The 16,643-nt window shown below is 37.5% G+C and overlaps 2 protein-coding genes across 2 annotated transcripts in view; one reads left to right on the top strand and one right to left on the bottom strand.

The window, feature by feature from the left end:
• Positions 1-16,643, top strand: part of OLA1 (Obg like ATPase 1) — a 178,798-nt gene that overhangs the window by 45,080 nt on the left and 117,075 nt on the right. The window lies entirely within an intron of this gene.
• On the bottom strand, positions 880-2,510 carry LOC122902606 (DNA-directed RNA polymerase II subunit RPB3-like). Its single transcript, XM_044242358.1, is given in 1 exon segment — positions 880-2,510. A coding segment is annotated over 1 exon segment (828 nt). The 3' UTR covers positions 880-1,682.

Here is a 16,643-nt window from a genome sequence, read left to right as displayed (position 1 = left end):
CTTGCTCCCTCTGTGGGAGGGAAGAGGGAGCATTGCCTGACTGACCTGGACTTGACTGGCTCACTTCTTGCCATAGGACCTAAAGAAGATTCTGCTGTATCACTAGACCTTGAGATATTTTGCACTTCACATAAGTAAGGAGTTGGGTCAGGGGAAGGTAGTTTTATTCCTCTTCCCTTGTATCTGAGATGACAGGGACAATTGTACCTACCTTCTGTTCAGACCAGTTGTGAAGGTCTTCTTCTCTCCCATACCAACCAGATTGTCAGGTGGATAGAACCAAAAGTATGGATTATATGTTAATTTATAGCTTTTTTGGAATAGTGTTTTCCTCTGCTTCCCAACTAAATTTATTTTTCAAATGTTAATAAAAACGTTGTGAACGTGTAGGGGATTGCATGTATTCCATCCATGTTCTTGTATTTCTTTAAAGCAACATTAAGGAAATGTACTACAGATAATAATTTTAACTATACAACCACAGTCTAATCACCATTGTATGATTTCTTTTTTAAAGATTTTATTTATCTATTTGACAGAGAGAGAGATCACAAGTAGGCAGAGAGAGAGGGAGAGACAGATTCTCCACTGATCAGAGAGCCCGATGTGGCTCTCTGACCATGACTTGAGCTGAAGGCAGGGGCTTAACCCACTGAGCCACCCAGGTGCCCCACCATTTTACCACTTTGGATATTGATCTGCTATTTACACATTTATGGTTGCAGTTATAGGAAAGGATTGAGTAATAGGGAAGGGAATTTCTTGAGTTAGGAGCCATGATCTCTTGGTAGATCATATTACCCCTGTTTTTTTGTTTTGTTTTGTTTTTTTGTTTGTTTGTTTGTTTGTTTTTTTTTTTTTTGGAGATTATGTTGTGCTCTTTATTGCCAAAAATAAAATTTTTTTAAAAAAGACAACTCCTGTTAATAAATATCCCTTCCTTTCTGTAGCAGGTCTCCAGTTTTCTCCTGGTTTCTCCTTCTAGATGGCCTAATTAATTGCTTTGGGGGTGATTCTACCTCTAGGGCTAAGGGGTCAAGGCCAGACCTCCCTTAAGGCCCTTGCTCCCCAGCCTGTGAACTTAAATAATCAGGCCCCTGGCAGTAAATGCAGACATAGAGGGTTTATCTGGGGAGGGGGGCAGCCACAGTCTTAACACCATTTACTAAGGGTTCTCAAGTCTGGGCCACTCTGGGGTTTGAGTGAAATGCCTGTAGGCTGGCTTGGGCCAGGAGCTGGACGGATAGCTCCAGCACTCAGTCCTGACACCAGAAGCCCAAGGTACGATGGTGAGAGCTTTTAGAAAGGGGCTGAAGACCCGAAATGACCAGAAGAGGTGAGTCTTACCCTGCAGTTCTCACCCTACCCAGGTATGTCAGGAAACCGGCTGAAGGGGTGGTCTGGGGATGCTGCTGGCAATCAGGGGGCAGGGCCAGGATGCTAATGTCTAGTAAAAACCTGTCTGGACTCAGATACCAGTGGCATCCCGGGGCCATCTGTCCGTAATGGAGCAAAGCTGGGAGGGGACCCCTCCCCCTTCAGCTACTTTCCTACGGTTACTGATGGCTTGCCAAGAAGCCTGAGCAACAGCTGGCCACCCCAGAGGCTACAGGTATCTCTGGAGAGACTGGAGAGCCAGCTGCCGGTCTAGAACCCCTCTTGCTGGAACAGGTGAGCTGCCACTAGTTTATGGTCAGAACATCACTCTGGATCTCGTGGCTTAACTGGGTCTGTAAGTCACTCAGCTTTTTCTTCAATCCAGAGAGGGCTGAGAGGACAATGGTTTCAGGACGCAGAGAGCCACAGGACTCCACATTGTAGTAAAACCTCTCTGGCTTGCCATTGGGGTCGTAGGGAGCCTGGGACTCCTCTTCCTCCAGCTCGGAGTACTCACTCTTCGGCCACTCCTCAGGCTTGGGGTACACTGTGTGCTGCAGGGCATTGTCAGGATCATATTTAAAAGCCACCCCTGCAGTAGGGTTCCACTTGGCATGCTCCTTGCCAAAGCCCTTTTTGGCATAGGCTCGAAGTCTTAGCTCCTGGCCTTTCCTCAGCTTGACAATGAGGATGTCATCCTGTTCCACGTAGTCATTGGGGTCATTATCTCAGTTCCGAGAGGTCACTGGAATGACCCGGGGGCTGTTGGAGATGAGGTCTCTAGACGTGACGTGACAAGTTTGGTCTTCATTGCACCGCACGTCGAGGGTGAACTCCACTGAGCACTCGGGGCAGAACTCCTCACACGTGCAGTCCCGGGAGTACTGCAACTTGTCCACAGTGTCGCCACTAGTGAGGGGGATTAGTCCAAGTCTGTGAGCAATGAACTCATCATGAAGGACTGAGGAATTGGCATCAATCTGAACCCAGTCAATGGCTATTATGGGCACCTCGGTGATGAAGACCCTTTGTATAGAGTTGGCTACCGCCAGGTTTGTGTTCTCGATGATGAACTTGGCATTCTCATCGGTGAGCTCCGTGATACGCATGGTGGGCTGGTTGGCGTAGGGCATCGTGCCTCACGACCCACCAGCTCCCGGGTTTCACCTGCGCGGCGCCACAGCCACTGCTGCTGGCGGAAGTCTATTACCCCTGTTTTGGGAATGAGGAAACTGTGTCTCTGGGAGTTTAATAAACTTGTCAAAAATCACACAGTTTCTGAGTGGCAGAATCAGGATTTTTAGTGAAACCCATGCTTTAACTGGAAAGTAAAGGGGAAGAGCTGGGTGACTTTTGTAATAAGGAAGCAGCTGGAGAAGCCCCAAGAGTGTGATTGTCCTCGCCAGACAGTTATTAGGAGAGAGTGGAGCAGCCTGAATGCTCTGGGTGATGGTTCGTACCTGGTTTGCTACACTCCTTAGAGTTTTGTAGTTAATCTCTTGAGTTAAAGTCGATGGAAATCAAGACAGGACTATAATTTGAATTTGAATTTAATCCTTCTTTGTTATAATTCCTTTCTCTCTCTCTCTCTCTCTCTCGTCAGCCTTTCTTTGCTAATATTATAATTCACAGATGAGATTTTAAAAGTTTGCTTCATTTAAGAAGCATCAGGAGACTGGCCTATTTTACTTGCAAATGGAAGGTTTATACTGAGTATTTACTTAGAAGGATTATTATGTTCTATGTCTTTCTACTATGTCTTTCACTTTTCACTATGTCTTTTCACTATTCTATATCTTTTCACTAAGTGACTTGGATAATATTTTGTTAGGAAATCTAAAAAAGGAAACAGTGTTATTTCAGATAGTGTACTTACACCTGGTGTCTGTGAAAATGACTACTCATTCATGTATTGTATGTCCATTTCTCTTTTGATAACTGCCCCATACTGCCTAAAGGCAGAATGGTAGCTAATGTTTACTAGACTGATGATGGTATTCTTTGACAGTTGGTGAAAGGAACCATTTTGCCCAACATTTCCCCATTTTCCCATCATCTCCTTTCTTGATCTTTATATGACATGAATAATAATAGGTACTATTATCAGCCGCTTTATTTATTGAGGATTTGTCTGTTACAGGCAGTATCTAAAGGCTCTTTTATTCCATCTATGACCTCCTTTACACTCTGACATGATTTACATGAAGTAGGCACTACTGTTCTCATCTTACATACTATTGAAACATTTAGAGAGGTTACGTAGCTTGAGTTAGTTAAGTAGCAGTACTGAGAGTTGAATCTGGGCTCTTGTCTAAAGCCCTTCCTTTTAACTACTATCTCTCATATATTATGTGCATTTTTTAGTTAATTGACTGTAACTTCCATGGTCCATGTTTTAAGTCTGTTGTCTCTTTTACCTTAAAACCTCATTACTTAAAGGAAACCTTCACATGTTTTGAACCTAAAGTAGTCATGGTAATTACTTTGATGTTCATAAGCACTTCTAGGGTTAGAGTTCAGAGGGAAAGAGATCATGTTCAGTCAGTGAAGTTGTAATTTTGTTTGGTTTTTAAAGATAGATATTATGTGTCGGTTTCTTTGAATACAGTTTATGTATGATAAGGGAAATGCAGCTTCCTTTAGAAAGTAGATGCTTACTGTTAATTAGCATCAATTTATTAGTATTTTATCTGGAATTTAAAAAATTGTGTTTAAAAGTTACAGGAGCTTATTTTTACTTAGGCTTTTTCTTCCTCCTTGGGTGTGTGAGTGGGATTATATTGACGTTTTCCTAGGATAAAGTTGGCACAATAATGAGTTGGCTTATTAGCTTCCTTTAGAAGTTGATAATGATACATTTTGGATTGTTATAAATTCATAGATTTAAATACTTGTTATGTTTCAGTTCATTGCAATTCTCATCCTTACTGATAATCAAGTTGTACCATTTTTGGCAAAGGGAGCCTCTTCAACTTGGCTCCTGAACTCTGTTGATATCACATTGGTAGTCTTAGAGCTTTTTCCATCCTGCCCCAGGTCTAGAAATAGCCAAGTGTCCTTAGAACCCTGAATCCTTTTTCTAACCGTTGTTGTCTTTTTCACTCAACTATCTCTCTTTATAGCCCCTAGAGAAATTCATTTTTATAAAAAAGAATGCAAATTTTCACTCCCTTCCCCCAAATGGATAAGTGGAATATTATCTTAAAAGAAGTTGAGATTAATAATCTCGAAAGCAGCAGTTCTCAACCTTTTGGTTTTCAGACTCTTATATATTCTTAAAATTATTAAGACCTCCCCAAATTTATATTTATGAGGTTAATATCAATCCATACTTAACATATTAGAAATTAGAACTAAGATTAAAAAATTATTTCTTCTTAATGCATTTTAAAATAACAAAACCATTGTATGTTAACATATTTTTGAAAAATAATTATATGTATTATAAGATTTTATTTATTTGGGAGTTGAAAAAGAGAGAGAGATTGAGAGAATGAGTGGGAGGAGGGGCAAAGGGAGAAGCAGGCTCCTTGCTCTGCAGGGATGTGGGACTCAGTCCCAGGATCCCAAGATTATGACCTGCGCTGAAGGCACCAGAAAAATAATTACATTTTTTAAAGCAAAAGTTTTAAATGAGAAAAGTGGGATTGCTTTGTATTTTGCTAATCTCTTTAATATCTGGCATAGTAGAAGATAGCTGGATTGTCATACTTATGAATTTAATCTTTTGCAGTATATTGTTTTTGTTAAGATACATGAAGAAAATCTGGCCTCAGATATGTGGTTAGAAAAAGGAAGAGTATTTTAATAACCTTTTCAGATAATTGTGAATATTATTATTATTTTTTTTTAAAAGATTTTATTTATTTATTTGACAGAGAGATCACAAGCAGAGAGGCAGGCCGGGGGTGGAGGGGTGGGAAGCAAGGCTCTCCGTGGAGCAGAGAGCCTGATGTGGGGCCCGATCCCAGGACCCTGAGATCATGACCTGAGCTGAAGGCTAGAGGCATAACGGAGCCTCCCAGGTGCCCCATGAATATTATTATTATTATTTTTAAAGATTTTATTTTTTTATTTGAGAGAGAGAGAGACAGTGAGAGAGAGCACGAGCGAGGAGAAGGTCAGAGAACGAAGCAGACTCCCCATGGAGCTGGGAGCCTGATGCGGGACTCGATCCCGGGACTCCAGGATCACGCCCTGAGCCGAAGGCAGTCGTCCAACCAACTGAGCCACCCAGGCGTCCCTGAATATTATTTTTTGATAGTACATTGAAACTTGGCAAATGGAAGGTTCTTAAAAGTTAATTAGAATGTAGAATTTACAACTATAGCAGTGGGCTTTCGGTACTTGGTTACATTAAAGTCCGATGGTATATGTTGTAGTTTGAGTGGCTCTTCAACCCATGAATGCAGTTAGTAATTTGGAAAATACTGATTCTCAGTGATGATGCAGATCTTTGAAATCTTGAGATGTTTTCATTATACAGTATCAAAAAATCACATCTATTAATATCATCACAGATCTCAAGAAAAGTCTATAAATATTGGGAAGCTATCAAGCTCCTGGTGGCAGATACAAGTTTTCCAGAATTCTGATTTTCACTCAGGCCTGGGTTTTATCATTTACCATAAGATGGCTGCCAGATACCAAAGATTAAATAACCTCGGTTTGAATGTCAGTTGTTCTTCAAGTAGAAATCATACTCCACAAAAAAAGTAGCTAGTAATTGTAGTGCTTTTTCTTGATCACCATTGTAGTTTGGTATGCAGCACAAGTGTTTTATTTGTACTTCTGTCTCCTTGTCCAACATATTAAAAAGATGTGTGCCCAAGGGTTGAGATTTAATAAAATCAGTAGTCTTTACTATTTCATTAAGGACATTCTTTTAAAGATTTTTATTTATTTGACAGAGGGAGACAAAGCAAGAGAGTGAACACAAGCAGGGGGAGTAGGAGAGGGAGAAGCAGGCTTCCCGTTAAGCAGGGACCCCGATGTGGGACTCGATCCCAAGACCCCGGGATCATGACCTGAGCCGAAGGCAGACGCTTAGTGCCTGAGCCACCCAGGTGCCCTTCATTAAGGACATTCTTAAGTGAAACTTGATTACTCTGTGTGTGCGTATGTGTGTGTGTATGTGTGTGTGTATGCGCGCTCTTGCACATGCACCCACACAAAGAGCAGTGCACATGCACACACACAGCACAGTGTCTACTAGAGCAATTCGACATTACTATGTTGATTCATGCTAAGATTCTGGCAGTTTTTTTTTAACCATTGATTTTGTACCATGACTGCAAATGTAAACAAAATTGAGAATGGCAAATAACATTGTAGTGTTATTATGAAGTAATATTTTGACCTTGCAGACCCCTGCTAGGGTCATGAACCACACTTTGAGAACCAGTGTTCTAAATTTTTTGAAAGTGCTCAGAAGTCTTTATGAATCTTCCTACTTTCTCATCTTCTGTTAATACAACCTAGATTTCTTCAAGTTCTACTGTTCCAAGTAAATGAAAATAACTTATTACTCAACTTTACCACTTTCAGGATGCCTCGGTGGCTCAGTAGGTTAAGTGTCTGCCTTCAGCTCAGGTCATGATACCAGGGTGCTGGGATGGAGCCCCGCATAGGGCCCTCTGCTCAGTGGGGAGTCTCCTTCTCCCTCTGTCTGCTGCTCCCCCGGCTTATGCTGGCAAGCTCTCTGTCAGATAAAGAAATAAAATCTTTTAAAAAAAAAGTTTAGATTCTTAGATTAGGATGGTGGTAGTAGTGAGGAGTGTTACCCACTTTTTGGACACTGACATCTGTTTCATTTTCTTGCATCAATGAGGAAACACCTCTAACACTGCAGCCTAATGAAGACCTAAAGAGCTTGGGTATGTGTTTGCTTTTATGGGGAAATTTTTCTCCAGCACTGAATAATAGTACCCACATATCAATTAATAAGGATAGGTTTTAAAAAATACTTGAAAATATTTTAACCTAAATTACTAAATTGTAGAATACATTGATCATATGTCAACACACTGGTAATATATTAATGCATTGTCTCATATAAACATTCTTAGCCTGGTATCAATCATAGTTTGTCTGTCTCAGCTCACCTTTTTAAGGTTGAGAATATTCTATTTCCCTATACAAGAAATCTTCTAGCTGTTCAAGATTAAAGTAGATATTCTGGCAACATATCATAAAAATATTTTGAAGAATTTAAGAGCTTCATTCAGTATTTTCTTTCTATAAACCACCTGTTGTCTTATGTGCACAGTGTGTACACTTGAACAAAGTGCTCATCACTTGTCAGCCGTCAGTGGCAGCATAGAGATGATTTGTGGTACTTGTGTTGCAAGAAGTTCTTTTGTATTTGTGACATCAGCTTTGTTTTATACAATTAAAGTATTACACGCTAGAATAATCTAAATTGCAACCACTAAATGGTGATGTAGTTGTTCTTGCCTTGAACTGAATTTGTTTACTGATTGTATGCAGCTATTGACTACTGTTAAACTTGACAGTTTCATAAAAATTTCCCCCTTATTTTGGTAGCAAATCAAGGTGGTTATACTATTAAAGGTTTTCTCGATTTTAAAATTTGCCTTCAATAAATATTACATTAAGAGATAAAATGTAGAAGGCCCCACGTGTGTAGAAAATCTTTCAATTATACTATTTGATTTTCAAATGAAGTTTAATATTCCTAATATGATACATTCATGATCACTTTAATAATGTTCTAATTTTTAAATTCCCAGTTAAAAGCATTTTGTAGTCATTTTTATTCATTTTCTTCTGCTAAAAAGGAACAAAGTATAACTGTTTGATTAAGACTTAAGATTGATACTAAAATAAATATTTAGACTATTAGATAACTTCTTTTATGCTTAAGGTAATATTAACTTTACACAGCAATCTGGATGCTTAGAGAACTTCACCCATGGATTCTAAGTAATCTGAATTTTTTCCCTTTGGTGTCTTATTAAATAATTCTGGTTATAATTTATTTAAGTAACTTAATAGCACTAATATATTGACATTATTTAAATTGACAAGTATTTTCTTTAGATAATTTTTTTCGGTGAACAAAATTTAGAACTAATGGAATAAAATTACTCACTTAAAGCAAATTTATCTTGCTTTAATTTATCCTAAAAAGCTTTAGGAATGTCACCGTTCACTTTTTATTTTAATAATAAGTAAAAGGTATAGTACATATAAGTGTTTTTTCCAAGGTAGCCAGTGGTATATCTCTGCAATATAATTGGCTTGCTGCACTTTGACAATAGTTCATATACAGAAACTCTACATGAGCTCAGTGATTCAAAAGCAGAAAACTACTTACAAATAAGGCTTTTTTGTTCTTTTTAGAAATAGTCTGAATTTAAATGGGAACTTTATATTTGCAGGAACAAAATTTGGAGTTTCATTTTCACTGCTTAGTTGCTATGATATGAGTGATAGAATATAGTGGACATTAGTGTATAAGTAAATGATTAGATGAGTCATAAGATGGAACATCTGCCTCAGAAGGCCTCTCAGACAGCATAAGTTATGTTGCTGAAGTCTCTAATCAGTGCATCTGTCCCTGAGACTTCAGTTGGTGCAAGGATAGTTTTCTATTTTGGATTAGTTACTATATGAAGACAGCATATTAAACATTTTTTTCTCATGCATGCAACTGGAAAATTTGGGCTTGTGATATCTGAATAAAAAAATTACAGCATTTTTTTGAGCATAGTAATAATTAAGGGATAGCAATATATGTATAAACTTTTACATGCCTTAAAATGGTTATTTATGGTAGGATTTTACATTAGAAACCCATAGATGCTTACCAGAGGAAATTTTCTTGTAAATACTGATGTTACAACTAGAAAGAAATCCAGATTGAGGCTGAAACACAGCAGGATTCAGATGGGATATTTAACTAAAACAGAAGCCTATATTTTGGATCCCTTCTGAACTGGAACATTCCTATAGTTTTAAAATTGCTACCAGAGAGAGTGGGGGGGGTGGATAGGGAAGAGTAACGATAGCAGTAACCAAACCCAGTCCAAATCCTAACTAAATACAGGCGTATCTCAGAGATATTGCGAACACACAGACCACTGCAATTTAAAAAAGAAAAAAATGTGTATGTATGTATGTATGTGTATATATATATCATGATAAATTGAGTCAAATGATTTTTGGTTTCTCAGTGCACAGAAAAGTTCTGTTTACCCTATACTTGTAGTCTGTTAAGTGTGTAAAAGCAGTATATCTAAAAAAATAGTATACATAATTTAATTAAAAATACTTTCTTGCTAAAAAAGGAAAACCATCATTTGAACTTTCAGCATGTTTTTATTGGTGGAGGGTCTTGCCTTTGTGCTGATCAGGGTGGTGGTTAGTGAAGGTCCAGGTGGCTGTGGTTATTTCTTAAAATAACAATGAAGTTTGCTGCTTGATTGACTTTTTCTTTCACAAATGATTTCTCTGTAGTTGTTTGATAACATTTTATCCATAGTAGAACTTCTTTCGAAGAGAATCTCTCAGACCCTGCTGTTACTTTATCAGCTGAGTTTATGAGGTATTCTAAATCTTTTGTTGTCATTTCAACGGTATTCACAGCATCTTTACCTGGAATAAATTCCATCTCAGGAGACCACTTTCCTTGCTCATCATTAAGAAGGAGCTCTTCATCTGTTCAGGTTTTATTATGAGATTGCTGTAATTCAGTCACATCTTCAAGCTCCACTTCTAATTCTAGTTCTTCTTGCTATTTCTATCACATCTGTGGTTCTTTCCTCCACCAAAGTATTGAACCCCTCAAAGTCATCCATGAAGGTTGGAATCAACTTCTTTCAGACTTCTGTTAATGTTGACATTTTGACCTCTTCCCATGAATCACAAATGTTCTTAATAGAACTTTTCCTTTGTATTCACAGCTTGGTTGATTTGGCACAGGAGGCCGAGCTTTCAGCCTGTCTTGGCTTTTGACATGCCTTCTTCCTTAAGCTTAATCATTTCTAGTTTTTGATTTAAAGTGGAAGATGGGCAACTCTTCTTTCCTTTGAACCATTATAGGGTTATTAATTGGCCTCACTCCAATATTGTTGTTTCAGGGAATGGGGAGGCCCAAGGAGAAGGAGAGAGACCAAGAAATGGTCAGTCGATGGAGTAGTCAGAACACAGAACATTTATCAAGAATTTGCCATCTCATATAGGCACAGTTCATGATGCCCCAAATTAGTTGCAGTAGTAACATCAAAGATCAGTGGTCCAGATCACCATAACAAATGTAATAATAATGAAAAAGTTTCAAGTATTGCAAGAATTACCAAAATGTGACAGAGACATGAGATGAGTAAATGCCTTTGGAAAAATTGCACTGATAGACTTGTTGAACATGGGATTGTCTTTCAGTTTGTAAAGAGCACAGTGTCTTTGAAATACAATAAAACAAGGCACATGCAAATGTCCCCTAAAGGCGTTGGAAAAGAAAAGGCTTGTCTCTTTTCCAGCATAAAAACTATTTATCTCAACTCTGTTCTTTTACACAGGACGTTGAGCTTTCAACAAAAAATCACAAGGCATACCTAAAGGCAAGACAAAACATACTCAAGATAAAAAGCAGTCATTGGAACTAAGCTCAGATATGATACAGATGTTAGAGCTGTCTGAAAGGGAATTTAAAATAACTGTGATTAACACGTTAAATAAAGGCTCTAACAGAAAAGGTGAACAACAGGCATGATCAGATGGGTAATTCCAGCAGGAGAATGGGAGAATAGTCACGTGGGCATACTGTTAGTGAAAAACACAGTAACACATAGAGAATACCTTGAGCAGTCTCATTAGTAGACTCCACACAGCCAAGGAAAGATAGGTAAAAAAAATCTTTACCTTAAGATAGGTCAAATGAAATTACCCAAACTGAAACACATAGAGAAGAAAACTTCAAAAAAATAAAATAAAAAGAATATTCAAGAGCAGTGGGAAAACATCAGAAGGTCTAACATACACATGCCTGAAATATTAGGAGGTCAACAGAATGAGGTGAAAGAAATATTTTAAGAAATAATAATTGAGAATTTTCAAAAACTAGTGAGCCACAAAACCAAAGATTTGAGAAGCTCAGAGAATGACAACTTAGATACATAACACATACACACCCATATTCAGACTGTTAAAAACAAAAGTCAATGAAAAAATGTTAAAGGCACCCAAGGAAAAAAGAAATATTTTGAAAAAGAGCAAAGAACAAAGATAGGAATTTTGTCTGATAGCTGACTTTTCTTTTTTTTTTTTTCATTATATATATATATATATTTTTTCCAATTTATTTATTTTCAGAAAAACAGTATTCATTGTTTTTTCACCACACCCAGTGCTCCATGCAAGCTGTGCCCTCTATAATACCCACCACCTGGTACCCCAACCTCCCACCCCCCCGCCACTTCAAACCCCTCAGATTGTTTTTCAGAGTCCATAGTCTCTCATGGTTCATCTCCCCTTCCAATTTACCCAAAAGCACATACCCTCCCCAATGTCCATAACCCTACCCCCCTTCTCCCAACCCCCCTCCCCCCAGCAACCCACAGTTTGTTTCGTGAGATTAAGAGTCACTTATGGTTTGTCTCCCTCCCTATCCCATCTTGTTTCATGGATTCTTCTCCTACCCACTTAAGCCCCCATATTGCATCACCACTCCCTCAATAGCTGACTTTTCTTAAGAAACTATGGGAGCCAAAAGACAATATAGTGACATTTTTCAAGTGAAGAAAAACTGTCAGCCTAGAAATAAATACTCAATGAAAAATGAAGGAGAAATATTTTTCCTTAGGCAAACAAAAACTAGGCATTCATTGCCAACTGACCTACTCTCTTAGATTTACACAAAGACCACTTAGGGGGAAAATTAATTTTTAATTATTCTGACAGGAAGGTCAGCCAGCTTTTTATATGAAGGGCTAGAGTATAAGTATTTTAGGCTTTGAGAGCCATAAAGTCTGTTGCATCTACTCAACTTTGTGATTGTAGTGTGAAATATGCAAGCGAATGAGCATCACTGTATTCCAGTAAAACTTCATTTCTAAAAACAGATGATGGGCTAGATTTGGCTCATGGGCCCACCCTTGCTCTAAAAGATAACTTTCTGAAACAAAAATAGCAGCAATGTATTACATGTTTATGGTGTATATAAAGAGTAAAAGATGATGGCACGCCTATGGCACGCCTAGGTGGCTCAGTGGGATAAGTGTCTATCTTCGACTCAGTTCATGATACTCAGGGTCCTGGGATCAAGTCCCTCGTGAATCTGCTGCTCCCTCTCCCTTGCCCGCTCCCACTGCTTATGCTCTTTTGTACTCTCTTTCTCTCTCTGTCTCTCAAATAAATAAATAAAATCTTAAAAAAAAAAAAAGTAAAAGATGACAGCAGTAGCATGAAATGTAGAAGAGAGTAATTGGAAATACATTATTGTAATGTGTTTATACTATATTTGAAATGGTATGGTATTATTGAAGGTGGGCTCAGATTAATTAAAAATGTATCTTGTAAGCCTTTGGACAGCTACTAAAATTTTTGAAAAGTCAAATTATAAATCTATAGAGGCAATGAAATGGAATTATGAAAAAATCCTCAGCACAAGGTAAGTTAGAGGAAGAAAGAAGCAAAGAATAGAGGGAACAAATAGAAAATAGCCAGCAAGGTAGTAAATTTTAATCCATTTATATCAATAATCCCACTAAATGTGGATGCTCTAAATCAGGGATTGGCAAATATTTCCAGCTAGTTTCATTTGTTTGTACACATTTGCTATGAACAAGAGAGTTTTTTTTTTTTTTTTAAAAAGATTTATTTATTTATTTATTTGACAGACAGAGATCACAAGTAGGCAGAGAGGCAGGCAGAGAGAGAGAGGAAAGCAGGCTCTCCACTCAGTGAGAGCCCGATGTGGGACTCGATCCCAGGACCCTGGGATCATGACCTGAGCCGAAGGCAGTGGCTTAACCCACTGAGCCACCCAGGCGCCCCTGAACAAGAGAGTTTCTGGACATATAAGGACATCTAGAATTTAGATACTCATATATATGCCTGAGGAGGGATTCTACTATTTCAGTTCAATGGTAATTTAGTTTCAAGAAATAATTATCATTTTAGGGGAATAAATTAACTTGGGTATGAGTTGATAAAAGGGCACGTTGTATTTCAGACTTTAAAACTACCAATCTGAGGGGTACCTGGGTGGCTCAGTGGGTTAAAGTCTCTGCCTTTGGCTCAGGTCATGATCCCAGACTCTTGGGATGGAGCCCCGCATCAGGCTCTCTGCTCGGCAGGGAGCCTGCTTCCTCCTCTCTCTCTGCCTGCCTCTCTGCCTACTTGTGATCTCTGTCAAATAAATAAATAAAATCTTAAAAAAAAAAACAACCAATCTGAGGTAAAGGAAAAAGCATTACTGTAAATATACATTGACACTTTTCTGTCTTACAAGTTTTCTTAATCACATTGGTTCAGGAGTTACTTTTTAACGTAGGAAGTTTTCAAAATTCATTTGTGAAATAGCACCTGCTATTGCTGTATGCATTCATCCCTAGGACTAGCTATGTTTTTTCCTTGGGAATTCTGCTATGTATAGTGCAGTAGAAATGCTTCTGAATTACTCTTTGGTAAATACTAATGTGCAGAAGATAAAAATCTGTGCTTAATATTGTGTTTGGTAACTTCATATAAAAAATTTGAGGCAGTACTTACTGACTTGGAAGGTAAGAATTTCACATATTCAAAATAGAAGTCACCCAATTATTTCAAAAGAGATTTGTGGTTTTTCAGTTCCAGTTTTGTTACTCACCTATGTAGTTTTGTGCAAGCAGTAACACTAAAGCTTCTTGAGTGAAATGGAGGTTATGATAATTCCTGGTTTATAGGCTCATAGTGAGGTTTAAATGAGATATAATGTATATCAGACACTAAATACTGAGAAATAATATACAAATTTAAATAAAAATAATTGCACTACATCAAAAACTAATGATGTGTTCTATGTGGTGACTAACAACATAATATAAATTGCTTTGACTATGTAATTATATATGTGATTCAAAAGGAAAAATTATATATAAAAGGATTACAGAGAAACCTTGCTTCATGTCTCTATCTACCATGTCGCCCTTACAACTCTAGTATTTACTTTTGCTAGTTTCTTTTTCCTTGTACAGGTTCTTTATACAAATACAAACAAGTACAGTTAAATGTTTTTTTCTTCCCCTTTCCCAAACAAAAAGCCTACCATACACACTGTGGTGAACTTTGCTTTTTGGCATTTAAGATATTCTGGAGAGATCTCCAGAACAGTGCACAGAGATCATTTTCATTTTTCTTCACAGATGTATTGTATTCCATTGTGTGGTTGAATTGTTGTTTATTCAGAAGGTGCTGAATTCTCGGGTTGTTTCCAGTTTTTTGCTCTGATCATATCACGAGCTACAATTGATAATATGGCGCATATGTCATTTCATACACATTCAAGTTTATGAGAGATAGATTCTTAGAAATGGGCTCGTTGGGCTAAAGGGAAAACCTATTCATTGGTAATTATAGCAGGTGCTGCCACATTTCCTTCCTAGGGGTTATAATTTTTGTATTGCCTCCAGTACTGTATGAGAACACTTCTCCATAATCTTGCTCACAGAATGTGTTCAGCTTACAGAGTTTTTGCATACCATCAGAAGAATTGGTATGCAAGTGTAGTTTTACTTTGCTTTTCTTGTTATTAGTAAGATTCAGCATCTTTTTATATGTCTAATAGCTTTTAATTTGATTTAATTTTTTAAAATTTAATTTAATAGTTTGTATTTTTCTGTGGATTGCCTGTTTATGTTGCTGGCCCATTTCCTATTGGGTTGTACTTTCTTTCATTTTATTTCCCTCAACAACTAAGAATTCTTAATATGTTGGGAATATTAGCTCAGTATTATATTGAGTTGCTGATATTTTTTCCCACTTTGTCATTTGTCTTTGGCTTTGTTTATGGTATGTTTTGCTATACAAATTTTTTTTGGTAGTTGAACTAAATTGTTACCAAAAAGGTGTTCCCCAGCTCAGGGTTATAAAATAATTTGCCTGTATTTTCTTTCAGTATGTTTATGGTTCCATTCTTTATTTTTAAATCTCTGAATCATTTAGAGTTTATCTTTGTATATACTGTGAGGAATGGGTCCTACTTTATTTTTACTTATTTGAGAATGGTTCTTTTGTTGTCAAATAATATTTATTAGAAGTCTTTCCTTTACTTATCTGAGATGCCTCTTCATTGTATGCTGGATTCCTATAAATGTTTGGGTCTACTTTGAGTCTTTTTTAGTCTGCTTCATCAGGTAAGTTTATTCATTTGCTAGTGTGACATTTTAAAAATTTTTAAGACTTCATATATATTGTAATAACTGGTAGGGCTGCTCCCTTTATTTAAGAGTGTTCCTGGCTAGTCTTTTTTGTTTATTCTTCCTCTGTAAACTTATTTAATCAGCTTTCCTCATCCCAGAAAAGAGAAAACTAAAAAGGAAAGGAAAGGAAATCTTTGTTGGAATTATTGTGATGGCATTAAACTTACAAGTTAATTAACAAGAATTTACGTTCTTTCCATTTAAAAACATGATACATTCTTTTACTTGTTTAAGTCTACTTTTGAAATGTTTAGAAACATTTGTGTTTCTAAACACATTTGTGTCCCCTTTATGTTGGTTTTGCACATTTCTTTTAAAATTTATTTCAGGCATTTTATCTTTCGTCTGTTGACGGTATTGTAAGTGTAGTCTTTGCTTCTGTTGTATTTTCTGACTGTTGCTTGTATATTAAGAATGTTAAAAAAAAAAAAAGATTTAGGGGTGCCTGGTTGGCTCAGTCATTAAGCATCTGCCTTTAGCTCAGATCATGATCCCAGAGTCCGGGGATCAAGCCCCACATCGGGCTCCTTGCTCAGTGGGGAGCCTCCTTCTCCTGCTGTTCTCCTGGTCATGCTTGTGTGCTCTCTCTGTCAAATAAGTAAATAAATAAAATCTTAAAAAAAAAAAAAAACCAATTTTTAAAAGATTTATTTATTTATTTTAGAGAGAAAGAGAGTGAGAGAGCGTGTGTGAGTGGGAGAGAGAAGGAGAGAGAGAATCTTAAGTAGGCTCCACGCCCAGTGCGAAGCTCAGCTCGGGACTTGACCTCAGATTATGACCTGAGCCAAAACCAAGAGTTGGACACTCAACCAACTGAGCCATCCAGGTGCCCCTGAAATAACT

This window comes from Neovison vison, chromosome 3 (assembly GCF_020171115.1).
Source record: "Neovison vison isolate M4711 chromosome 3, ASM_NN_V1, whole genome shotgun sequence".
Classification (NCBI taxonomy): Eukaryota; Metazoa; Chordata; class Mammalia; order Carnivora; family Mustelidae; genus Neogale; species Neogale vison.
This window is presented reverse-complemented; position numbering and strand designations above follow the sequence as displayed.